Source organism: Ipomoea nil, unplaced genomic scaffold, assembly GCF_001879475.1.
Source record: "Ipomoea nil cultivar Tokyo-kokei standard unplaced genomic scaffold, Asagao_1.1 scaffold0848, whole genome shotgun sequence".
Taxonomy (NCBI): Eukaryota; Viridiplantae; Streptophyta; class Magnoliopsida; order Solanales; family Convolvulaceae; genus Ipomoea; species Ipomoea nil.
In genome coordinates, this window is record NW_017617276.1 from 1,201,532 (window position 1) to 1,228,020 (window position 26,489).

The 26,489-nt window shown below is 38.2% G+C and overlaps 3 protein-coding genes across 3 annotated transcripts; 1 reads left to right on the plus strand and 2 right to left on the minus strand.

The window, feature by feature from the left end:
• Nucleotides 1-8,944: 8,944 nt before the first annotated feature.
• LOC109178442 (type I inositol polyphosphate 5-phosphatase 5-like) lies at nucleotides 8,945-12,450 on the plus strand. The gene is made up of 9 exons (XM_019328076.1): nucleotides 8,945-9,046; nucleotides 9,373-9,441; nucleotides 10,249-10,333; nucleotides 10,482-10,586; nucleotides 10,689-11,253; nucleotides 11,361-11,554; nucleotides 11,646-11,754; nucleotides 11,938-12,086; nucleotides 12,195-12,450. Exons 1-9 carry the CDS (start codon nucleotides 8,959-8,961, stop codon nucleotides 12,412-12,414), a joined length of 1,584 nt encoding a protein of 527 aa, XP_019183621.1. The 5' UTR covers nucleotides 8,945-8,958; the 3' UTR covers nucleotides 12,415-12,450.
• Nucleotides 12,451-13,080: 630 nt separating this feature from the next.
• LOC109178460 (putative ETHYLENE INSENSITIVE 3-like 4 protein) lies at nucleotides 13,081-14,412 on the minus strand. Its single transcript, XM_019328094.1, has one exon. The coding sequence runs from the start codon at nucleotides 14,410-14,412 to the stop codon at nucleotides 13,081-13,083; it is 1,332 nt and encodes a 443-aa protein (XP_019183639.1).
• A 10,572-nt stretch (nucleotides 14,413-24,984) lies between these two features.
• On the minus strand, nucleotides 24,985-26,040 carry LOC109178461 (uncharacterized protein At2g29880-like). Its single transcript, XM_019328095.1, has 2 exons — nucleotides 25,687-26,040; nucleotides 24,985-25,596 (listed from the first exon to the last, which is right to left on the minus strand). Exons 1-2 carry the CDS (start codon nucleotides 26,038-26,040, stop codon nucleotides 24,985-24,987), a joined length of 966 nt encoding a protein of 321 aa, XP_019183640.1.
• Between the last annotated feature and the right edge of the window lie 449 nt (nucleotides 26,041-26,489).

The following is a 26,489-nucleotide window of genomic DNA, read 5'->3' on the forward strand; positions in this document are numbered from 1 at the left end:
GGTCGAGTGCACCGCCCGGGATACCCGACCCCCCCGAGATTGCGGATCCCGAGGCTGAGTGGTGGTCATTGGCTACTGACGGGTCGAGTAGCAAGAAAGGGGCAGGAGGAGGAGTGGTGGTCACGAGCCCGGAGGGATTCAAAGTCTATTTTGCTCTCATGTATCAGTTCCATCCGACTAATAATGAAGCCGAGTACGAAGCCTTTGTTAATGGCTTACAGTGCGCTCGGGACTTGGGGGCTGAATACATCCGGGCTCAAACAGATTCTGCGCTCGTAGTTGGGCAGGGGAGATTATGAAGTTAATGGAGAGCGACTACAGTTATATCGAGACCTGGCCATGGAGAAGCTTACTCAGTTCTGGGGGTATACCGTCCGGCACATACCCCGATTGGATAATGCCGACGCGGACATCTTGTCTAAGTTGGCTCAACACGCCCCGGAACATATGTCGAAGATAGCACGAATTCTGGTGATCCCGAGACATAGCATCCATCGCCTACCGGTCAATCCGATCCAACCGGTGGAAGATAACTGGATCACCGATCTAAAGGAGTACCTCGAGCACGGTCGACTCCCAGACGACCCACAACGTGCTCGAAAGGCCAAGCTTAGAGCCCCAAGGTTCCAAGTCTTGGACGGTCGTCTCTACAGGTGATCGTATGGAGGAGGACCTCTTATGCGTTGCTTGACCGCATTCGAGGCTGATCTGGTCATGAAGGAATTGCATTCGGGAATTTGTTCTTCACATCAAGGAGGCCGATCGTTAGCCCGTCGTATCATGCTGATCGGGGACTATTGGCCGTCCCTCCAGCTAGACTGCGAGAAGTTAGCTCGGGAATGTGAGACGTGCCAACTGTTTGCCCGGATGCCTGGACGACCGGCAACTTTCTACCAGCCGGTTACGACTGCAATTCCCTTCGCTAGGTGGGGGGTAGACATCTTGGGCCCCTTCTCTCAGCTCTCCGGTCGGAGAAAGTTCGTGATTTTCGCCATCGATTACTTTTCTAAATGGATCGAAGTCGAGCCCTTAGCCACGATCACTTCTCAGCAGTGTGCTCGGTTCCTCTGGCGCAATGTGATTTCCCGCTTTGGTGTGCCCGTGCATCTCATCAGCGACAACGGCCGCCAATTTGTGAGCCAATATTTTCAAAATTTCTTGGCCACGATCGGGACGACCCACGTCCGGTCGTCGGTGGCTTACCCGCAGGGAAACGGACAAGTGGAAAATGTTAACAGGACGATTTTGGAAGGTCTAAAAAAGAAGCTACACTCGGCTGGTCGTAGTTGAGCCGATGAGTTGCCATATGTGTTGTGGACTTATCGGACGACCTCGAGGGAAGCTACTCTGGAGACCCCTTTCGCCCTGGTTTATGGAGCAGAGGCCCGACTCCCGATCGAGGCTTGGATACCGACCGATCGAGAAAGAACCTACAATGCGGAGGAGAACGAACATGCGATGGTCGTGGATCTCGACGGGGTCGAGGAAAAAAGAGAGCTAGCCGCTCGGCGCATGACTGAGTATCAGAAACGGGTCAAGAGTTCGAAGGATGTTCGGGTCAACCCTCGTTATTTCCAGGTGGGAGATTACGTTCTACGACGAAGGGAGGCCAGTCAACCTTTGGAAGGCGGAAAACTAGCTCAAAACTGGGAAGGGCCGTACATCATCAGCGCTATTATACGACCGGGTACATACCGACTGGAGACGACAACCGGTCGGATAATCGAGGAGACTTGGAATTCCGAGCACCTCGTTATGTTTAGGCATTAGCCTATTTTTTTGTAATCTTTGGACGAAGTGGGGGCTCGACCTGCGAGTTGGTCCCAGTCGTCATTTGTAATTAAATTTATTATTGTAAATATTTCTTAACCGCCTGCGAGCGGGAATGTCTAATGTATATACGACCGGTGATTGCTTGACCGTTTGTATACGGCGGCCCGGTCGGTTATTTTCTATACCTTTTGGTGAATGCAGATCAAGTTACATCGACCGAAGCAAATTTATCGACCGGTCAAATACGCTCCTCTTCGGCGGACATTCGGGTCACGCCACTCGATCGGGGAAGCCAGGAGCATACAGCATCATTCCCCGGTCTAATCAACTTCTTTCCACTATCGCACTCACTCGTGCCTCGAGAGCACAATAGTGTGCGGGCTGGGATAAGGAAGTGTCTGTAGGCCTATCGCTCGGGAAAAACTCGACCGTGGGGCTTACTCGCCCATTTTCAAAATTTCGTCAAGGCCTGGAGATCGGGTAAACCTGATCGGGTTGGCCAATATGACGTTGACATGAGTCCGTTGTTCGGAGATATCCCGAACGTTGAGGCTTACTTATTCTCAAGGCCTTAGGATCGGATAAATTCGGTTGGGTAGGCCAATGAGACGTCGAAATATTGGATGTGCCACCGAGCCATAAGGCCACAAGGTCGGATATCGAGTGAATGGTGCACGACCGGGCTAAATGGCCGTGAGGTCGAGCACTTACGATCGGTATAGGCGCGTTGAAGATAAAAAAACGTAAAGATAAAAACGTAAAGCGAACGGCACAAGTTAGACGCAAAAGAGATTGTCATTAATCAGAAAACGTGCCCGGTACAACTCGGGACCGGGCTCCCGATTAAGTGTTTACAAAAGGGAAAAATAAAACCAGCAGGCCTCATTTCTTCACGGCTTTGGCAGTGGCCGGGTCGGCAGGCTTCTCAACAGCAACCCCGCTCGGGCCAACGATCTCGATCTCGGGATCATAGGGGTCCAGGCCGGGGTCGGAGACTTCAGTCGGGAGGGTGGTCAAGACTAGCTCGAGGTCTTCGCCCTCAAGCGCCTCTCGCATATTGGCCTCCGTCCTTTCCCTCATGTCCCTTTGACCGCTGTTGTAGGCCCAGTGGCCGAAGGACCAGAAGAGCTCGTCCGCAACCGCGTTTCTCCGCATTTGCCGAATGAAGGCCATGCCGGGCTCGACCTCCCGGAAGAAATAGTCGATCGCGGCGGTCGGGTCGGTGCTCCTCTTGACCGCCTCTTCCCAAGCCTCCTTCTCTTTCTGTAACGCCTTCGACAAGGCGCTCCGGTCGGTCCGAGCCTTCTTCAGCGCCTCCTCGGCCTTCTTTAGCTCGGCTGACATCTCCTCCAGCTCTTTGAATCGCCGATCGACGACCTTTTTGAGCCTTATGGCCTCAGTGGCCAACAACGCCTGGCCGTGAAGGGCTGCCCCGATCCGCGCTGCCTGCAAAGTTAAGCATGTTAGCTCGATTGAGGATCCTTAATACCAAAGTGAAAGAAGGAAGGATTCTTACCTCGACCAGCTCATGACCGAGCCGTTCTGCCAATTGGGTTGGGCTCAGCTTGGTCAGGTCTATCTCGACCGACGTCAGATTGCCGATCCGAGATAGTATGGAGGCATCAGCCATGGCAGACCCGACTGCTGGGCTCGGGCTCTTCTCTGTCCTTGGCCTCTTGCTCCCGGCCGCCTCTTCGACCGCTCTCTCCGTCACTTGCCCCTTTGGCTTACTGGTCACTCGGGTGACCAATGTGTCCGAGGCATCCAGGACCCCGCCCTCATCGGTGATGATCGGGATGGGGCACAAAGGTCGGGCGACCGGGATGGAGTCCCCTCCCGAGGACCCCGCGGTGGTCTTCTTCTTCCCCAAAGTTATTTTCGTTCGGGGAGGGGATTTTGGAGCTCCGCTGTTAAAGCGTTTCGGCGCCATATCTGCAAAAAAAACGATTACGTTAGCTCGGGAGTAGATTCTTTGCTCGGGGAGTTGTGAGCGGGAAAGTTAGTTAAGGTTAAACCTGTCTTCTTCCGTTTACACCGGGCGGGAGGACCTGCTACCACCACGCCCATCGGCACGGGCTTGTACTTCTCTCTCAGATCATATACCGGATCTGGTAACCGGGCGGCGTCGAGACTCTCTGCCGATTGGAAGATCTTGTATTCATGGATCTCGCTTGAGATCCGGACGGCAGCTTCCCGAAGAGCCGGGATCTCGACCGGCGTGACTTGTTTCCTGAAATGGGTGCTCCAGACTCTGTCGATCGGGAGGATCCATGGGTCGTACTTGACCGAGAAAATCCTCCTTTTCCACCCTTTGTTGTTCCCGGGCAGGCCTGCGATCGAGCATCTTCCTTCTCGGGATTGCACCATCAAAAACCCACCTCCGTAGTTGCCCGAGAGGACCTTCACCTGATAGATATAGTTGAAGAGCTCCATCGTGCAGGGTACCTTATGCCGAGCACAAATCTGCGGGAAGCATGCTATGATGCGATGCGAGTTCGGGGAGATTTGGGCTGGCATGACCTGGTAGTAGCCCAGGAAAGCGGTCAGGATGGCGGTGAACGGGAAGACGACCGGGGCTAGTAGGGAGTCATAGTGCATCCCAATCCACTTGCCCCGGTGACGATCGATAACGTTCCCGAGCCGCCGACTTGTGTCGAACTCCACTCGACCGCTTAGTCTTTCCGCGATCCGCGCAGCCTCCCCGTGCGTCAATTCACTCATTTGTTGGGCGACGCTCTCGCTGTTCAAATATTCGAACCCGTCATCCCTGTCGACCCCCGGGTCGGTCATCTCCTCATCGACCGGTTCGCTACTATCCGGCAGATCGTCTCCTTGAAGAACGGACTCCGGGTGATCCCCTATCACCCGAGTGGGCGTTTCTCTAGTCGCCTCACTCTCACGGCCTAAGTTTCCCGAACCGCTCGAGCTCGATCCCGAAGAGTCGCTTGTGCTCAAGGAGGCCTGCTGATCGGGGGCTCGCTCGGGGGCTTTCCTCGGTCGTTGAACGACTTCGGGAGAATCGGTCATGATCTCCACCTCCTCGTCGCTGATCTGCTCGAAACCGTGGTCGTAATTTGCGACCGAGACGTTTTGGCTATCTGAGTCCGACATATGGTTCTACCTAAAGGTCGGTCGGGGTTAGTACGAGGTTCGGGAAGTTAGTTCGGAGTTAGTTCTATCCTATTCCTACTCGAAGTTAAGAACAAAGGAAAAGGTAAGGAATTGAGAGCTTACCGGATGATGGGACTTGGAAGAAAACTTGAAGCTTGGTTTGCTTGATTGATTCGCTGAACTGCTGCTCGGGACTCTCTGAGGGTACCGATTGCTTCAGTGGATTGAGGAAAGTTCAAATGAAGGCCTCAAGGGCCTATTTATAGGAGAGCATTTGGGCGGGAAAACGAGTCCACTCGTGACACGGCCCGCACTGATTCCGAGGCGACCGTTACAGTCGTCGAGGTCAGCAGTGGCCGACACGTGGCGGGGGAAGGAATGACAGCTGGTCGGTCGGTTTGATGGCCGACGTTTGGGCTTCTTCATCCCGTCCCGTTTTTTCCCGGACGGTCAAAAAGGCCCGGGCTGGGGGGCTTTTGGTAGGGAATATACCGACCGCCGTAGCTCTATCACGACCGAGGTGCCTTTGTCTTTGTCTTTTTGTCTTTACAGGTAACAGGACGGGCTTTTTATGAAGAACCCGGTCGGGAAGCGACCAGGGATTGCCCGAGCGGTAGTGTCGACCACCGAGCGGTAGCCCTTTGGCGAGAGAGCTGACAGAGGACACGTGGAGGCTCTCTGTGGCGACAGATTGGGCAGCCGGGAGGATGACACGTGGTGGCTACGTGGAAAGCATGCCGAACGACCGGATTTGTGTCTCCGGCGCACCAGCTATAAATACCCACAGTGGCTACAGTGTAGAGGACTTTTGGACGATCGATAGGTTGTTGCTAGAGAATCCCGACCGCAGTCAGTCGGCACTCAGAGCAACCAAGTAGATTGTACTTAGGGCCTTCACCGTGATCAATAAAGTCTTTTACTTGCTTTAATTGGTCTTGGGTTTATTTTATATTGCTTACGTAGAATTAGCAGTATCAGTATCTATTATCATATGCAAATTTATTATTTGTAAGTTTTAGTTTTGGCTGCATGCTCATCACTTTGAATAACAAATTATTACATTAGGTAAGTAAATTTAAATAGAATAATTAAATCATATTTTATTAATTAACATATTTAATTAGTAATTTGATTAATTAAATTATTTTGTAGGGAAGGAAATTCGTACTCTACCAATGGAATAGATGGGATTCGAGACTTAATGAGCAAAATATTTTTTGGAAGAGTATGTGTAACTTTTGTTTTAGATTAAAATGTTATATTGTGTTGATAACTTATTATTGTGTTGAAAGTATTTGATAGATATAAAGTATTGTATTGATAGTATTTGGTTGAGTGTTGATAATATTGTGTTTTGATAGTTTGTTGATAATATTGTGTTTTGATAGTTTGTTGATAATATTGTTTTTGATAGTTTGTTTGATAATAGTGTTGATGGTTAGTATTATCTTGATTATGTAGTGTATGAATAGGATTTTTATAAAAATTTGGGCATTTAAAAATAAAAAATAATAATGAAATTTTCTTCTTTTTAAAAAAAAAAAAAAAAAAACAATCCGCTACCCTTCTTTTGTAAAAAGGGCAGCAGATGCTTAAATAAAATAATAATAAAATAAGAAAATTCGTTACCCTTATATATTTAGAAGGGTAGCAGATATTCAACTTTCCGCTACCCTTGTGAAAGGGTAGCGGAAAGCTCAAGGCTTTCAGCGTCCCTCAAATCCGCTACCCTTGTACAAGGGTAGCGGATAACCCTTTACAAGGGTAGCGGAAATGCATATCTGTACTAGTGGGCTGAGACTGGTTGATCAGCGTAGCAACATTGCTGGTGTCGCTAACGCCGGTGAGGACGGCGGCATAGTTACGCCATTGCTCTGATACCATGTCGACTTATCTAGTACATGGTGAAAGGATGAGAGAAGACGAAGGTGAAAGCAGGAAGAAGAAGGATTATGATTACGTATATCCAACCGCCAGTAGCTACATGAATATATATGAGATGTAACAACATGGCAGGTATAACTGCCCATACTAGAGAAAGACATAAACACCCTTATGAGCATTTTATATCATCTAATAATAATAATAATAATAATAATAATAATAATAATAATAATTTGTTTTTAAAAAATAATAATTTAATAAAAAAATAAAATTAAAAAAAATAAAAATAAATAAAACATTCATTGATCTTGTATATATGTGCATTCATTAAATATATTAGAATCCTTTGGAACAAAAATATTTGGTTACTATATAAAAAATGTTTAGTAACAATTATAATGAATCTCCTATATATATTACATCGTATTCATATACTATGAGTTACATATTTAAATAAACAAATTCGACATTAAATTACTTATGTATGAACTTCTCATATATAATCTTGCATTGATATACTTTCAAATATTTATTTAATTATAAACATTGTGTATTAACTCATTCACGCAATGTGCGTGTAAAAATAGTAATAGAAATAAGTCTTAAAAGGAACGGACAAATGAATGAAACATAATCTTTGTATCATAAGGTCACAAGTTCTACAAAATATGTTACACATAATTTATTCGTAGTAAATTTAACCAATTTATAATAATCTAATAAATATAAAACTAACTAATATATTGTATTAGTGGCCTCTATGAGTACCTCAAAAGTTAAACTCTTATCAAGTATAATAATATATATAATTATAGTCGTGGGATGGAATGGATGAGTTTATTATTACACTTGTACATCTTCTAATTCGTCCATTAATTAATTTATGAAAACGCTGACCTATCTTTATTTTGTTACTTTCTACTTTATTATTAATCTCCTGTAGGAACAAAAGTTCACATTACAAAAATTTGGATTTAATCCCTAAAATAAAAAAACATTATTAACTTCTCAAATCAAAATTAAACATCCGCTGCTCCAGCAGTCCAGCGGTCCAGCCTCCCATCTATGGACAATAATTAATTATATTATCTAGATAATCTTGTAATTATTAAAAAAAATTAAATATATATATTTTTAAGAAATGGACCGTCACAGAATAGGGAACCAATGATGCTGGCCGCTTAATCCCACCCCAAATCTCCGAAAGATTTGGCGGCAAAATCTCATCTTCTCTAACAATAACAAGAACAAGAAAAACACAAAATCAAGATTGGGGAATTAATTAAAAACATAAAATTTGAAGAAAAAACAAACAAACAAACAACCGAAGTCAAAAGCAAAAAAAGTTTCATGCGCTCAACAAAATTTGTGTTTTTCTTCAAAATAAATTCGTAGCTTTAATTACATTTTATTTGTTTATTTATTGTTTTTGGTTTCGATTTTGGAGATCGTGCACATATAGATGAATTTGGTCGGCGGCGAGGCGTAGCAATAGCTCTAATGAAAACATCCACCTGATTAAGGCCGCCGCCGCCGCTCCATCTCCGGCAGCCCCTGAAAATTCTGTCAAGGTGAAAAGAAAAAGAAGGTATAAAATTATGCTACTAATATTTTTTTTTAGGAATAAGGGTCAAATAGGCCATCGAACTGTACATGATAATACAATTAGGCCACTGAACCCAAAAAACCAACAATTGAGTCCCTAAACTTATCAATTCCTAACAATTCTTCCAATTTGAAGGTTTCCAACAAGTCAACAGGTCATCCTCCAAATTAATTATTTTTTTAAAAATAAAATTTAAAAATTAATTATTAAAATTAAAATTAAAAAAAAAAAAAAAAAAAAAAAAAAACAGATCGGCTGAATTCTGTTTTTTTTTTTTTAATTATTTAAATAATTAATTTTAAAATTTTATTTTTAAAAAATAATTAATTTGGAAGGATGACCTGTTAACTTGTTGGAAACCTATAAATTGGAAGAATTGTTTGAAATTGGTTAGTTTAGGAACCTAATTGTTGATTTTTTAAGTTCAGTGACCTAATTGCATTATCGTGCGCAGTTCGATGGCCTATTTGATCCTTATTCCTTTTTTTTTAATTAATTCGTTTTTCCATTTCTGGGTTTCAAGACTGTCAACAATATTAACCGGAATTTTTTTTATTTTTCGACGTAACGAAATAAAGCATATCATGCCAAAACTTTTCAACTCAAAAAAGAATAGCAGGGAAAATTCAGAAGAAGACTTAGCTTCAAGAGAAACTGAAGATGATGATATTGGTATTCCTTTCTCTTATGCACTTTTTTAATTTTTTATTTTGGTGACGAGGAAAATCTCATCCAGTACTTGAGAGGTATGTCCTGTCTTGTGACTCTAACCGACAAACTAACTTAGTTTGTCTATAGTTGTCTGACTCAAACCAAGAATGTCAATAAATTGATTCCTTTGAAAGTCAAACTTATAACCTTATGATTATCAAATCGCTGATTAACTTGGCATTTTCACCCGAACTTGAGCCGATACGTATCAGCATTACAGGACCAATGGAATATTTTAAGTACCATGTTTCTCTAATATATTATGTTGTTGGATTGGTCGGAAGCAGATTCGGATAGGAAGATCGCAGCAATTAGGAAAAAGACCAATTTCGAGACCGATCCTCGTTTGCGAAAAGGTATATCAGACAGGAGTCGTCATCAAAGTGACGATTTTTATATTTTTAAAAAAAAATTATGAATATATTTTTGGCATTTTTCTTGCATGTGCATGCTTGTATAATATTATATAAGATATCTATGAAACAGATTTTTTAATCTTATAATATATGATATCTACGGTGTTTTATAATATTGTATTTGATGACTCATCTATGTTAATCCAACCTTTATATAATTTATAAACCTTAATGCATATCTCAATCAGTAGTTGTATGTAGAGAAAGTTGAATATTATAGTAAATACTCTATATTAAGGATTTATGCCTGTTAATTATTAGAGGACGCCACGTGGAAATTACTTAGTACAAGAAACTTGACATCTACATGTATATGTTGGGTTAGCTTGCAGTATTATTTGTTAATTGGTAGCTTACCTAACAGAAGACCAAAGTGAAAGTTTGATTATCTCATTAATAATATAAGTTCGTTGTATTAGTCTTATTACCAAAATACGGACTAGATTAATTATCATAATATTTTTATATTTATTAATTATTTTGTGAAATTAGCTGACATAATTATATAAAAATATAAAGAAAATTAGAGATAGATTCTATGCTCATCTATTATAAAGTCATGAAGTTATAACTTGGGTAGAGAAATATTGACGGTGCAGATTACTTGTTGAAAAAGTTTATAAAAGGTTTGTTATAGTTGAGACTAAAACCTATCTGCCATTATTTCCACTGAAAAAATATATATAGTTTTGGTATTCAAATTAAGAAGAGTTGGAAAATAAATGTAGCCAAGGTTTTAACTTTCAGAAAGACACAATAGCAGCAGAATTGAAGGACTTAACCTCTCGACTTCCGATCAGTCAATGCCGGCCACTACAATTCAAGATTTCAGGTGGGAAAAATTTGAAAACAATATTTGTACTTTGTGTGTATGTGTGTGTGTATCTCTCTCTCTCTCCATACATGCATATATAATGGATGAATGTTGATCAAGTTAGAAAGAATTAAATAAATGTTTTTATTTGGGAATTGAATTGTAGGATTTTCGTGGGATCATGGAATGTCGGAGGGAGGGCTCCCAACCCGGGGCTCAATCTCGAGGATTTCTTGCAAGTCGAGGGTTCTGCTGACATTTATGTGTTAGGGTATATATGTCTTTTCATGATTTCAAATTGTATATATAATATTATATTAATATTAATGTGAGACCTAGCTAGCTCTCATGCGTTAGTTATCCTTATCATCAGGTTTCAGGAAATTGTTCCGTTGAGCGCCGGAAACGTGCTGGTGAGCGAAGACAACGAGCCGGCGGCGAGATGGCTGTTGGTGATAAGCCACGCGCTGAACAAGGCGTACCATGAATCCGTGGCGGAACAAAACAATAACGCTAATTCTCCGAGTTCCTCAAAGCAGTCGTCCAAGGACGGCGGCGGCGGCAAGTTTAACAAGCCATCTCTGAAGCTTATGAGCCGCAATCTGAAGGCCAACAGCGCTCTGGTGAAGTCCTGCAACTGCCATCTCGACTCCCCCAGCCGCCTAAGAAAACTGGGCGATAACCCATCATCTTCCCCACGCTCCGCCGCCGCCAATAATAATAATAATAATAATTGTCGCGACTCCGGCGGCATAGTGGATCTCCTCTCCGTCGCAGAAGTTCCCGAGTATAACAAGCTCAACTACAACATCATTGCCAGCAAGCAGATGGTGGGGCTTTTCCTCTCCATCTGGGCCCGGAAAGACCTGGTTCCTCATATCGGCCACCTCAGAGTCTGCTCTGTCGGAAGGGGAATCATGGGTTGCCTAGGCAACAAGGTTGCTTTGCTTTACACAACATAACATGATCCAAATCATGAAAACAGTAATCATAATAATAATAATGTTGGTTGTGTTTAATTTTTGGACTTTAATTTCCATTTCAGGGTTGCATATCAATAAGCATGTCGGTGCACAAAACAACGTTTTGCTTTGTATGCAGCCATCTAGCTTCCGGCGAGAAGGAAGGTGACGAGCTAAGAAGAAACGCCGACGTCGCCGAGATTCTAAAGAGCGTTCAGTTCCCCAGGATTTGCAAGAATACAGATCGCTATTCCCCAGAAAGAATTACAGAGCACGAGTAATATTATATTATATATTTCACTCCATCACCTCTAATCATAAACTTTTAAGTTGGGAATCTTATCTCATTTTATTCTCATTCTCATCAGCCGCATGTTATGGCTGGGGGACTTGAATTACCGCTTGTCTCTCAGCTACGAGGAAACCAGACAGCGGTTAGAAGACAATGACTGGGACTCTCTTCTCCTTAAAGATCAGGTATGGTACTTCAATTCAATTCTTTCTCATCTTCTTAATAAAGTGCATGGATAAATTTCATTCTTTAAAAACAAAATTAAAACATTATTTGACAAATAAAACTATATAACTAGCTATTTATTTATTGGTGGTCGATGTTATTAGTAATTAATCCTTAAATTACTAACTCTGTTACCATAACAGCTGAATATGGAGAGAGCAACGGGTCGAGTATTCAGTGAATGGAACGAAGGAAAAATCATGTTTGCTCCCACGTATAAGTACACTCATAATTCTGATTCCTACGCAGGCGAAACCGGAAAGTCCAAAAAGAAACGCCGAACTCCTGCTTGGTCTCTCTCTCTCTCTATTTTTTTTGCCCATTCAGATTACCTAGACAACAAACTTTAATTTATCGTTACACTTACACTTACGTTACATTATAAAATGATTGATTTTAGGTGTGACAGAATATTATGGCGTGGTAACTGCATAGAACAATTGTCTTATATAAGGGGAGAGTCGAGGCTGTCGGATCACAGACCAGTTTGTGCTGTATTCTCCGTGGGAATAGAGATGGCCAACAAATGTGTCAAATTTCGAAAGGGGTTTTCGTGCACCGGTGCCACTTTGGAATATCATAATATGATGCCCCAAAGACACTCCTTCTATGAGCTTTAACACCTTCTCTATCTAACCCCCAATCTACATACATATACATCTTGTACCATATACTCACATTTATATATATATATATATATATATATATATATATATATATATATATATATATATATTTCTTTGGTACTTGATGATCGCGCAAGCCAATGTAACCTTTTTAAGTTCCGCTATTTTTTTACTTTTCAGAATCAGTATAAAAATATACAGCAAAAAAAATGCGCGCGCACACACACACACATATATATATATATATATATATATATATATATATATATATATATAATAATTAAATTAAATTAAATTAATAAAAACGAAAGCCACACAAGCATATATATTATTATACTGTTAATTACCATTAACATATATGTATATATCATTACCAAAAAAAAAAAAAAAAAAGTAATCCTAGTTTGAAGTCTTTTGGTAGTAGTACTTTTTAGATAGTTTTATTGTCTTGCTAGATTAGATATTAAATATAGTAAGATATCTTGTTTAACGTTACAAAATAAAATAAAAGATATATCAACAAATGTCCCTTTTTGTCTCGGTTACTGCAATCCATCATTTGTAAAGTCAGATTCAGGTAGTAGTGTGGCCGGAACGAATTTAATAGACAGTATTTGAGAGAAGATGTAGTGTTTTGAATTTATATATGATTCTTCCACATCATGGTATATATGTCAAATCCCAGATAGATGTTGGTTCATGATGAGTTGAGGTTTGGTCTCCAGAGACTTGTGGGTCGTCATACATAAACTGATGTTCGATCACAGCTGATTCATTATTCCAATAGTTCCCATAATAGTTACCCAATCCTCCATTACTTGTTTGTGCATGGTAGCTTTGGAAGCTTCTTTGGATCTCCTCAGTCATCCACTCAGGCAGTTGCTGGCTTATATCTCCATCTCCATGCCCAGAATTAATAATCCTCTCTGCATTATGTGGAACCATTGCTAATAAGGCATCGCTATTCGCCAACCCAGAAAGATCTTCTTCGTCTTCAACCATTAATCCTCTCTTTCTCTTCTCTCTGGTTCTTAATTTGGAAGTTTGGGATATGGATTTTTGTTTATCGGGTGGGGAAATGTTGAGTGCTTTATGGGTGAGGTTAACGAGGGCTTCTTCTTGGTCAACGACTTTGACCCAAGTTGCTGTCTCTTTGGCGGTCATCTTGTTTTGCAAAATCCTAGATTGTTTCACCAGTCTTCTCATCCTGTCGGTATCGTGTGACATGTGTTTGATGATCGCCGCCAAAACACTTATCTTCCACGCTTTCTTCAAATCGTGAGGCTTCCTGTAAGGCGGCGGGCCTTGTTCTTGGGCTAACCCTTGGTGGCCCCACCACAGCTCCTTTCCTGACGGCCACCACGGCGGCGCCAGCCCCTTTTCTAGAGGAAAACGCCGCTGCGGCGGCGCGCAGTGTTGCATTAAGGCCGACAGCATTGACCCCAACGTGGTGTCTTGGAAATCTTGGAGGAGGTATACGAGGCTTGAAGATGGATCGTGGAGATTCTCCGCCGCTGCCGCCGACGAGACTAATTTGGGTAGAAACTCGGCTATCGCCGCCGGAGCATTCCGCTCGAACTTAACTTTTTCCTTCCACCATTCTCGGAGGCTATCGGAGGAGCCGGTGACCGGTTTCCCCTTCGCCGGCACGATCCCGTAAACGAACCCTTGCGCTTTGCATACCTCCATGATCTTCACCATGTACTTGAGAATCGAGTCTTGAGACCGCGACATTTTCTTCCGGCGAGACTGCTCTTGCTTGGCCGCTGCGTCCGCCGCCGACGAGGCGGAGGAGGAGGCTTCGATGAGGACGCTGTCGTCTTCGCCGCCGGAGTCTTTCCGGCGCTTATTGGCGGCTTTGAGCTTTTGCATTCGCATACGGTCTTTCCACATGCGCTTCTTGAGTTCATTGTAGCTCACCTCCTCTTCTTCTTCTTCTTCCACCTCCATTTCGCTCTCCGAGCTTAGTTCTTCATCACGAATCTCCACCATGGCGTTAGTTTCTTTGAATCAGTTTCAATATATTCAGGACGGGAATTGAAAAAGAGAAGAATTTGTTCACAAATAGTAGCACTGCATGTACGTGATTGATTGATGAAATCAACTCAAGATCGAGTTACTTATATATACGTTAAATTAGTACGTGAAATATGGCTGCAACAAATGATATTAAATAAAATTAATTTAATTTACTTTACGAAAAGATAAATAATGTCTCTTCAAAAATACGGAGAGGCCGGGAATTAATACTTCGTAATAAATACGCAACTACTCCGTGTATTATAAAAATATGTTCGTTTTTGAATTGTTAATTTAATTTCTATATTGTTTAAAAATGACAAGCTGGATAGTGGCATAGTAACAGTGATGAAGGAGACAGAAGGTGGCAGAGAACACTGAACACAAGACAGCTACGTGTTTCAAGATTAAGTTGCATGGATGCGAAAGAAACTTCACATATAGTCAAATTGAATTAAATTGGGGTGTTACGTTGAAGATGATCATAACAAAATTATTAAATTAATTAAGAATTAAATTGGGGTACGGTGTTATGTTAAAGATGATCATAACAAGATTCTTAAATTAGAGGAACACGCAATCATGTTATAAAAAATCGTACCTAGGCGCCGATTAATTGAGGCCCGACCGTCTCGAAGAATTCCGGAATCGGTCATTTTTGTGACCAACCGGCCGAATAATTATTGTACGTTTTTTTTTCCTTTTTTAGGATTATTCGCTTAAAATGACCTCGTTTTGAGCAAATAACCCTAAAAAATTGTTATATTCATTCAAAAACACCTAGACGGGCGAACTAGAGACTCCAGCGCTGCCTCCACCTCTACCTCCACAACATTGTTGCTCGCCTTCGTGGCCAGTTGCCGAACGCCTCCCGTCGTTGCCGCCTCGCCTCTTGTGAGTCCAGTCGATGTCGCTGCTGCAGTGCAACTTCGTAAGTTTTTTTTTTTTTTTTTTTTTTTTTTCGCATTAGTCGCATGTATATGTGGACGTGTGAATTGTGGCTGGAATGTAAAATACAAATTAAAAATTCATTTTGACCATTTACCGTGTGTATTGTGAATTGTGATCTGTGAATTTGTGATTTGTGTATAGTGTGTCTGTGTATTTGATATTTTGAGTATTTGACAATTGACATTTAGTGTGTATTGTGTAATTGTGTATAATGTAAAAAAATTAAAATTAAAATAACAAAATGAGGCGCTTAAGCGGTTTCCGGACGCCGTTTAGCTATTTTTTTATAAACATTTTTAAAGAAAATATGTATTAAATTGATTATATATATAAATATAGTAAAGCCTATCATTGAAAATATACCTGGCTATGGAATATTTAGGTTACAGGCTGGCAGGAGTTTGATTTTCAGTTTCCGAGGAACTCTTGATGAATATCCATTATTTGATGATCACCTATGAATTCTCTAGAGAAATCGAATTAGTTATTATATTCTTCCAAAAGGTTGAATCCAACTCTAAAAATTCCATACTCAACTCGACAAAGCATTTGTGATAATGTAAATTATGATTAGTTATTATATTTATAATATGTTTAGTTATAAATATAATTTAACATAAACAGAATAAAAATTATTACTAGAAATTATGAAATTTTCGACCACCTGAAAGTGATCTTAAATCAAGTCGAAAGCTTTGTTCTGACCATTTTTGGTATCCGGAAAAATCTTTGTTGCTATTTCCAACCACTTTTTACTTTCAACTTGATTTAAAATCACTATCAGGTGGTCGGAAATTCAATAATTCCAGCAGTCAGAATCACAAAAAAACTTAATCTTGTTGTATAATTGATACCTTTTGTAACAAAATTGTATTGCAGACTTGTAGGAAGTGATCAAAGTTAGATGTTTCGTCCCACACTTAATTGACTTCGAGCTTTAGATAACATATTTGAAATGATAATTGAGCAGTCACTACATGAATTCTATATGCTAATCTCATCAATATAGGCATAGTGTTTGATAAACTAAATAACCTCAATAAGTCTAATCAACTTGCATCACATAATTAAAACCATAATATATAAAATATATAACATAGGAAAATCTTACATCCTCCTACTTAGTGAAAGTACTAACACAACGCTCGATCATTAAATTAAAGAACAAAGCACGCGATCAAATCACATTGGTATGCCCTTGGCCTCCCCTCAAGAGGATAATATTTTCTATGCATCATATGCATTTTGATTATCTAACTTAGGTCCTTTAATCGAGGCCGACAAAAATTGTGTCTAGGCGTCAATTAATCGAGGCCCGACCGTCTCGAAGAACTCCGGAATCGACCTTCTCCATGACCAATTGGCCGAATAATTATTGTACGTTTTTTTTTTTTTTTTTTTTTTTAGGGTTATTCGCTTAAAATGACCTCGTTTTGAGCAAATAACCCTAGAAAAATCGTTATGTTCGTTCAAAGACGCTTAGACGGATAGATGAACCAGAGACTCCAGCGTTGTTGCTCGCCGTCGTGGCCAGTTGCCGAATGCCTCCAGTCGTCGCCTCGCAGTAAATGCCGGTGACTCAATAGGTTAGTAGACAAGGCCAAAAGCCGGTGCGCACAAGGAATCTGTCCACTTTAAATATAATTCTCACACTGCCGCCGCCGAGGTTCAAACCTTGGCCTCTTACCTCAAATACTGTCCATTAAACTATTGAGTTAAGCCTGTGCGGGTTATGGAGTGTGGGTTGTGGTTGTACGTGGAATGTAGAATACAAATTTTCATTTTCATTTCCATTTTCCATTTTTCATTTTGACCATTTACCGTGTGTATTGTGAATTGTGATATGTGAATTTATGATTTGTGGATAGTGTGTCTATGTGTATTTGACGTTTTGACTATTTGACAATTCACATTTAGTGTGTATTGTGTAATTGTGTATAGTTGTGTAAAAAAAAACAAAAATAAAAATAAAAAAAAATAGGCGGTTCCCGGATGCCGCTTAGCAATTTTTTTTATAAACATTTTTAAAGAAAATATGTATTAAATTGATTATATATTTATATAAATATAGTAAAGCCTATCATTGAAAATATACCTGACGATGGAATATTTAAAAGAGAGAGAGAAAGGATATTTAGGTTACAGGCTGGCAGGAGTTTGATTTTCAGTTTCCGAGGAACTCTTAGCTTGATGAATATCCATTATTTGATGATCACCTATGAATTCTCTAGAGAAATCGAATTAGTTATTATATTTATAATATGTTTGGTATAAATATAATTTAACATAAACAGAATAAAAACTTAATCACAAAAAATTTAACCTCGTAGTATAATTGATACTTTTTGTAACAAAATTGTACTGCAGACTTATAGGAAGTGATCAAAGTTAGATGTTTCATCCCATACTTGACTTCGAGCTTAAAATAACATATTTGAAATGATAACTGAGCAGTCAGAGACTCAGAGTACATGAATTCTATATGCTAATCTCATCAATATAGGCATAGTGTTTGATAAACTAAATAACCTCAATAAGTCTAATCAACTTGCATCACATAATTAAAATCCTAATATATAAAATATATAACATAAAAAAATCTTACATTCTCCTACTTAGGGTGTGTTTGGAAACCTGGAAAATGAGTTCTGGAAATCATTTTCCAAGTTTCCATTGTTTGGATGTGTCTGGAAAATCAAGTCAACGGAAATCATTTTCCGTTGACTTTGGAAAATAGGCTTGTTTTTGAGGAAAATGACTTCCCCTTTTTTTGAGGGGAAGTCATTTTCCAACTTTTACACCAACATCACACCACCACCTCACTACCACCATCAACACCATACCACCACTGCTGCCACCACCACCACCACCACCATACCACCGTAACCATCATCGCCGCCACCACCACCACCATACCACCGTAACCATCGCCGCCGCCACCACCATCACCATACCACTGCCACCACACCACCACCATCACACCACCACCACCACTACCACCACCGCCGCCGTCACCATCACCACCATACCATCGCAACCACTGTCGCCGCCACCACCACCATCCCACAACCGCCGCCGCCATCACCATTCCACCGCCACTGCCACAACCGCCGCCGCCCCCACCACCATCACCGCCACCACCATCACCACGACCACCACTACCGCTGCCTCCACTCAAGAGGGTAATATTACATTGGTATGCCCTCGGCCTCCACTCAAGAGGGTAATATTTTCTATGCATCATATGTATTTTGATTCTCTAACTTAGGTCCTTTATGAACAAACTCAACATTTATTCTTGATACCTGTTCCTCAAAATAAATTATGCACACATCTAAAAAAGAAACCATCCTCTAATTGTACAAAAAATACATATATTGTCTCTAAAGTTTTTAAAAGCATTACTCAAGTAGGGATATGTTAATAATAACATAACTCTAACTACAAATTAATTCTATGGCTAGTTCATAAACTTAAACACTATCTCTAATGATTAAGTGTTACACAAAATAATTAAAATTTTACCTATATAATTCTGCACATTTTTTATAAAATAAACCAAACAAATCAAGATAGTTTGTTGAAATACAATCAAACACGAAAAGTGAAAATATTTTTTGAAAAATGATTAATTTTTCATAAAATATTTTTCAAAAGTCATTTTTTTAGTTTCCAAACACTTTCTAATTCATTAGTGTATTATTATTTTTTCCATAATAAGGAGTCCAAGTCTAAAAACGTGTAAACTCTATCCAATGATCCAATCAAATACCGATTATCAATGAATATAAACTTAAATTATCATTCATCCCATCCCTGTGCAGTGTGCTGCGGGAATGAGATATAATCATCGCTCTTCAAGTCCACAGACACGACAGTGTTGACTGATTCTCCCTCCCATTTCAGACTTCAGTACCCAACAACTCTCGGGGTCGGGTCGGGGATGGACAATATGCGAAATGATTCCAATTCCAAGATGAGCCGACAAAAGGCCGACCTGGCCGCCACTTTGCGGAAATCGTGGTACCATTTGAGGTTGTCGGTGCGCCATCCCGCTAGGGTTCCGACTTGGGACGCCATCGTGCTCACCGCCGCTAGACCGCCCTAGCAGGCCCAGCGCTATGAATGGCAGCTCAATCGAGCATAGCTCACTCCACTGTCACCCTAGCCGTGTCCGATCCTCACAGTCAGCGTATCGATTAAAAGTATAAGCACAATCTTTAAAATCAAATCATAGAAATCCTACTAACTTATTATCTCCAAAGTTTAAACAAATACAAAAATGAAATTAAATTAAATTAAAACATCTTAAAACTATCTGACTAGTGGCTACTTGTTGGGCTGCCGCTATCGTTTGGAATGCAAGTAGAACGATCTGTTAGGGGGAAGAATCAATTTTTCAGGCGGTATTGGTGGCGAAGTGATGAATGACACATGTTTCAAGTTATCTCTACAGATTCAGGGCTCGAAACATCATCTGTGTCGTTGGGGAAACAGAACAAGGTTTGATTTCAGTATTAATTGCAGATTCTTTTTATTTCTTAAGTAGTTAGGTTAAAAATAAATATTGGGCTCTCTAAAAATTGAGGCCTTGTGTTGTTGGACATTTTGCATACCCTAAAATCTAGCCCTGGTCTCCGACGCTGTTACTCTCTGCGCCATTTTCACCCTCGCCAATCACTATCAAATTTTTTTAATTATTTTGACATTTATTTTAACATTAGTCTTTAATAAGAATTTTTAATGAAATAAGTGACATTAAATGCTTTTTTTGGTGCTCTTTATATTGTACATATATATATATATATATATACTTCCTTATTAAGTTTACCATCAAAAATTTTTCTTGGGAAAATAGCACTTTTTCCCCCTATGTTATATACTTATAGCACTTTTTCCCCCTCAATTATTTATGTAAGCACATTAGCCCCCTCAATTATTTTAAAAGTGGTGGTTTTCCCCCCTAATATATTAAATTGACATTTCTACCCTTAAAGTAAACATTTTATTTATTTTACTTCTCCAACAAATTATTGCGTATATGTAGCGATTACCACGGTTCGATTCGAACTGAACCAGACACTATAGCAATCGAATTAAAAGTTTTCAGTTATGATTCAGATCTAGAACCCAATATTTGGATTTCAATTTATTAAATTTAAGAATAAAAAAAAACTGGATCATGAACCGGCGGTTCCGGATCCCGTTCGCGATTTTCAACCGTCTTTATTTTAAAATTTTATTTTTTATTTTAAAATAGTTTAAATTCAACAATAAATGTATTTTATTTTTTCAGTTCGGAACATGAACCGGTCATTCCAGTTCGCGATTTTAATAAACTCTAAATATCGCATTTTGATTATAAATTGTAATTGAAATATTTTGGTTTGGTTACTATAGTATCTGGTTTGAACTAAATTATAGTAATAATTTATTGGAGAATAAAAATAAATGAAATATTTATTTTAAGGGTAAATATGTCCATTTAACATTTCAGGAGGAAAAAGAGCCACTTAAATAATTAAGGGGGGAAAAGTGCTATAAGTATATAACATAGGGGGAAAAAGTGCCATTTTCCCATTTTTCTTTTACCAGTTATACCTTCATTATATAAAATTAAATACAAACTCATGCATGCATATGTCTATATGTAATTTCAAGAAATATATTTTAATTTAATAATAAAATTTAATTAATGAATAGTGTGTATCTATTTGAATATAATTTTTTTATTTGAAAATTTTACTTCTATAGTTCTATTTGTTTTAACTGTTTTTGTTAAAAAAAAATAAACTTCAATTAAGAAAAAGAATTTTGATTTTCATTTGTATCTTATATATGCGTTATTGGATTAATGCAAACAAAGCATTTCTGTTTCATTTATTATAATATTGATGTTAAAATATATATAATTACAATATTCTTTATTTATTTGATCATTTAATTTTATTATATTAACTTTTTTTGTTCATTAAACATTATTTAATCACTAGTAATTTATATTTTGTTTAAAAATGACAACCTGGATAGTGGCATAGTAGAAGTGATGAAGGAGATAGAGGATGGCGGAGAACACTGAACACAAGACAGCTACGTGTTTCAAGTTTACGCTGCATGCATGCGATAGAAACTACATATAGTCAACTTGAATTAAATTGGGGAGTTACGTGGAAGATGATCATAACAAAATTCTTAAATTAAACTAACATGCAATCGTAAGGTTGATGAAATCATGCCGTGGATTCAAAGACATGCAGCTCATAATGTATAGTTTGTGTCTTTTGTTTTTACTCGTTTTTTAATAACATTTTAAAAGCAAATAGGAATGGAATTGAAATTTTCTTATAAATATACTAAATTTATTGATTAGAATTTAGAAGTATACCTGACTAACAAATATAAAAAAGGAGTTAATACCCAAAATGGTCCCTCGACTATGTCATAATTACCAATTTGGTCCTCAACTATCATTCTTACTCAATTAAGTCCTCAACTATGTAACTTTTACTCAATTAAGTCCTCAACTATACAATTCTTACCCAATTTAGTCCTCAACTATACAATTCTTACCCAATTTAGTCCTCTGTATTAATTTGACTGTTTGTTGACTGTCAAAAGTCGGGATAAAATTATAATTTTACAAGATTTCTCCTTCCTCTCCATTTAGCAACGCCAAACCATGCAGCAATACACTCCGATCAGATTTCGATCGTCAAAAAATCGTTGGAAATCAAATTCATGGGCTATCCGATGCATAACCACTACTTCGATACTGACAGATTTAGAACCCAACCGGGGCTTATTGCTACATGGTTTGGCGCTGCTAAATAAGGAGGAAGGAGAAAACTTGTAAAATTACAACTTTATTTCCACTTTTGACAGTCAACAAACAGTCAAATTGACAAAGGACTAAATTGGGTAAAAATTGTATAATTGAGGACTTAATTGGGTAAGAATGATAGTCGAGGACCAAATTGGTAATTACGACATAGTCGAGGGACTATTTTGGGTATTAACTCATAAAAAAGAGAAAGGATTAGATTAAAGGCTTGCGGAGTGTAACTTTCGATTTCCCAAGAGCTATTAGATATCTCTTTGGCTATCTATGAATTCTCTAGAGAATTCGAAATGGTTATTATATGTATAAGAAAGGAAAAAAAAATATGTTAAGAGATGATATATATATATATATATATATATATATATATATATATATATATATAGTGAAAGGTCCCGTGCGGTTGTGCGATTGATTAATGTGCGTGAAGTTTGTATTCAATGTGCGTGAGTATTGTGCTTAATTAATGTGCCTGAGATTTGTACTTAGGGGGGTGTATTCAATCAAGACTTTTAAAGAGTTTCAAAGACTTTTAAAGTGATGGATTTTAAATGACTTTTGTAGAGATTTCGTAGACTTTCCTAGAATCTTTTAAACTTTCATCAACTTTGTAAGAGTCTTTAAAAATCCATAAGACAAACATTTATAGACTTTTAAAAACTTTTTCATATTAAAAAGTCTACAAAAGTCATTAAAATTCTAAATTGAATACACCCTTACAAACATTCCATAACTTCTACTAATACATTATATTTATAATTTTCTTACAAAAATATATTTATATAAACCATAAATAAATTAATGCATTGCAAAAAAATAAAAAATAAATATTGATTGTCACAAAAATAGATTATATTATACATAAAGAAAATAGATTAATCAATTAATATAATCTATTTTCACTAAATATAACCAACAAAAATATTTCTTGTACTAATGAAACAACTAATATTGAGTAATATAATTATCAAAATGTCTAAAATCAAAAAGTACAAATTAAAATATTCATCTTGTTAGTACAATTATCTTTGATTGGAATTGTTTTCACCTTGTTGGGTGTCTCTCCACATATCCAAAGCTATTTTAGCCCTCCATTCATTGGCATGCTCTCGTTGTTGCTCTTGAGTTTCAAACAGATGTTCAAAATTATCTACATCATTCGTCGGTAAAGGTGAAGGAGATTCATCATCATTTAGCTCAATTGGAAACTCATCGCTACGACACTCCTTGCGAAGAAAATTATGAAGCCCGGCACAAGCTAGTACAAGTTCTGCTTGAGTCTTATAAGGGAATGGAGGTGCTGACTTGAAGATCGTAAATCTCGATTTGAATATACCAAATATCCTCTCAATTACATTCCTCAAAGAAGAATGTCGTAGATTGAATAACTCAACATCATTTTCAGGGTCACGACCTTGTCCGAAAAAATCTTGAAGAGGATAACGTACACCTCGATATGGAGCTAAAAATTGCTGTCGGTTTGGAAATCCACAATCCACTAAAAAGTATTTACCTACACACATTTAAAATATTAATTATCCAATATGTAAAGTTATTTAATATTATTTAAAAAAAAAAAAACTAAACTAAACTGACCTTGTGGTACTTTAAGGCCATTCCTCCTTGATAAACTGTCACTTAGCAATTTTGAATCATGTGCTGAACCCTCCCACCCGCTAAGAACATATATGAATTCTAAATCAAAGTTACAAGCAGCCAATACATTTTGTGAAATTATTCCATGACGATTACGATAACTGCTTACATCACGCCCAGTTACCATTGCTGGAATATGTGTGCCATCAATAGCTCTAACACAATCCTAAAGTAAATTCAACACATAAATATGATTTCATATTCACATTTATAAGAATACCTATGACACGCATAAAAAATAGAACAATAATTAATCAAATAGGGTGATTTATTGCTTACCTTAAAGTATGGGTAAAATCTTGTACTTTCTCTTATTCGTGTAGGCACTATGAAACTAGGTTTGACCATCATCTCAGGTGCTATTGTGTTAAGAGCCTTTAAAACTTTGTTAAAATTCTTACTTGTAGCAAAGTGTGACCGATAAAATGTTTCACGAGTATGGCAATATCTAGAGTTCTGGCCAACTGTTAGTAAAAATGTTGCAACCATTTCTTCAACAGTAATGTATCTTGTATCCTTTAGAAGTGTTTTCTCTCTTATAATATGACATAACTTTAAAAACACATTTGGATACATTCTGTATACTTGCCGAAAGTTATCAGAATCTTCAGCCAATACGTTTTGTATGTAAGTGTATCCACGTGAAGTAATCGGTCGTCGAGCTAGTGGATGTTCAATTCGTTCACCATTATTATCAATAATAACCTCTTTTAATACTTGTATAATCATAGAAATTATTTCCGATAAACGTTGAATGATTTCATAAAACTCTACTTCTTCAATTTCTTCATCTACTTGTTCTTCCTCCACATCAACCATCTCAAAGTCGTCATTGCTATCAATACTAGAGCTTGACATTATATATCAATCACCTAAATGGTATTAAATAGTACCTACAAACAAAAGTATTTATATGAAACAATAAAAAATATTTTTTTAAAAAAAAAAGTAAAGAAAAGAATTTATAGTAAAAAAAAATAGTAATACTAACAATAATTCTATCAAACTTCATGTAAAAAATCCAACACAAATATTGTTAATGCATGGAACAAAATTTATGAAACTAATAATAGTACTAATAATAATAATACTATGAACTCTCATTTGGACAATTTGAACATTATCCACTTATAGCGATCTTGGGGTGACATATTTATAAATGTATCTTTCTTTGATTTGGTGTTCAGCCATTCCAAAACCTTGAAACAAGTATCACTATCCAAGTCAGGGAGTTCCTTAATAGCATCCCAACAACCACTTTCTTTTACCCTTTTTTGCACCAAAATATGGATATCAGCCGCAATCGAATCAAGAGTATTAGATAATTTATCTAACACATTAGATCGATTTGTTTCCTCTGTTGAACTACTATTTCCTTCATATTCAGTTCTATTCCTTTTTCTCTTATAATACTTTGTTGAAGTTGCTTCCACATTTATCTCTTGAGGTGCTGATGAAGTATATTGTGATAATCGTGGATCTTGAGAATCTACTTGTATATCATTTTGTGTAAATCCATCGTTAGCAAAATCAAAGTGTAGTTGATCAATTCTACACTGATTATCTTCTTCAACACTATAGATTCTTGCATCAGTTTCATCACCCAATCCGATAGAGTTTTTTCCTACAGCAGTACTACTTCCAAATACAAATGCTAAATCATCATAGTCAGCAATCGTATCTGTCCGTAGATTTTTATGAGTAGGATGAGACTAGAAAAGGAAAATAAAATAGTTAATAAATTATTTAAAATATAAAATTTAAGAAACATCTATGTTAATTAAACGATATAAAAATCTCACCTTAAAATAATCTTCCCACACCTCATCGCTAGCAGTAAACCTCTTTGTGATTGGATCCCAACCAAATCCAGAATTATGACGCATAAGCTCAGAAAAATTGTTAAAACGATGCTTGAACCATTTCAATCTGCTTTGGTATTGTGCATACGATCTTTGACAACCAAGCTTTTCATTAAGAGCCGGAAGTATCCTCTTCTCCACAGTTAACTTGCTTAAACCCCCACTACTATCACGCCATCCATTTTTTATCGCATCAACCATAAGTTGTAACAACTCATTACTCTCCTCAGGTGCCCATAATGCATAATTTCCATTAACTTTACTTTTACCTTTACTCCTTTCTTGATCCCCCATTACTATCAAATAAATAAGAACCTCAAATAATTCAACTTAACACAAATACAAATATTAATAATTAATGAACATATAATAACATAAAATTATATTAATTATAAAAAAAAAATTGTAAAAATTTGAGTATATTAATTCAATTCATTACAAAAAAATTATAGAATATTTATGCTGCGAACAGCAGCGGAGATGCTGCTGTTCGCAGCAGATAAGCGTAAAATCTGCTGCGAACAGCAGCCCCCTGCTGCTGTTCGCAGCATGTTTGCTGCTGCGAACACGCAGCAAGCAAATTTGCTGCGAACAGCAGCAAAATTCTTGGAATTTTGCTGCTGTTCGCAGCAAACAAAGTTGCATAAATATAAAAAAAAAAAAAATTACAACGTATAGACGTACCGACAATTTGATGAAAAAGTTGTCTGGTTGATAGAGGAAAAAAAGTCTGTAGAGAAAAT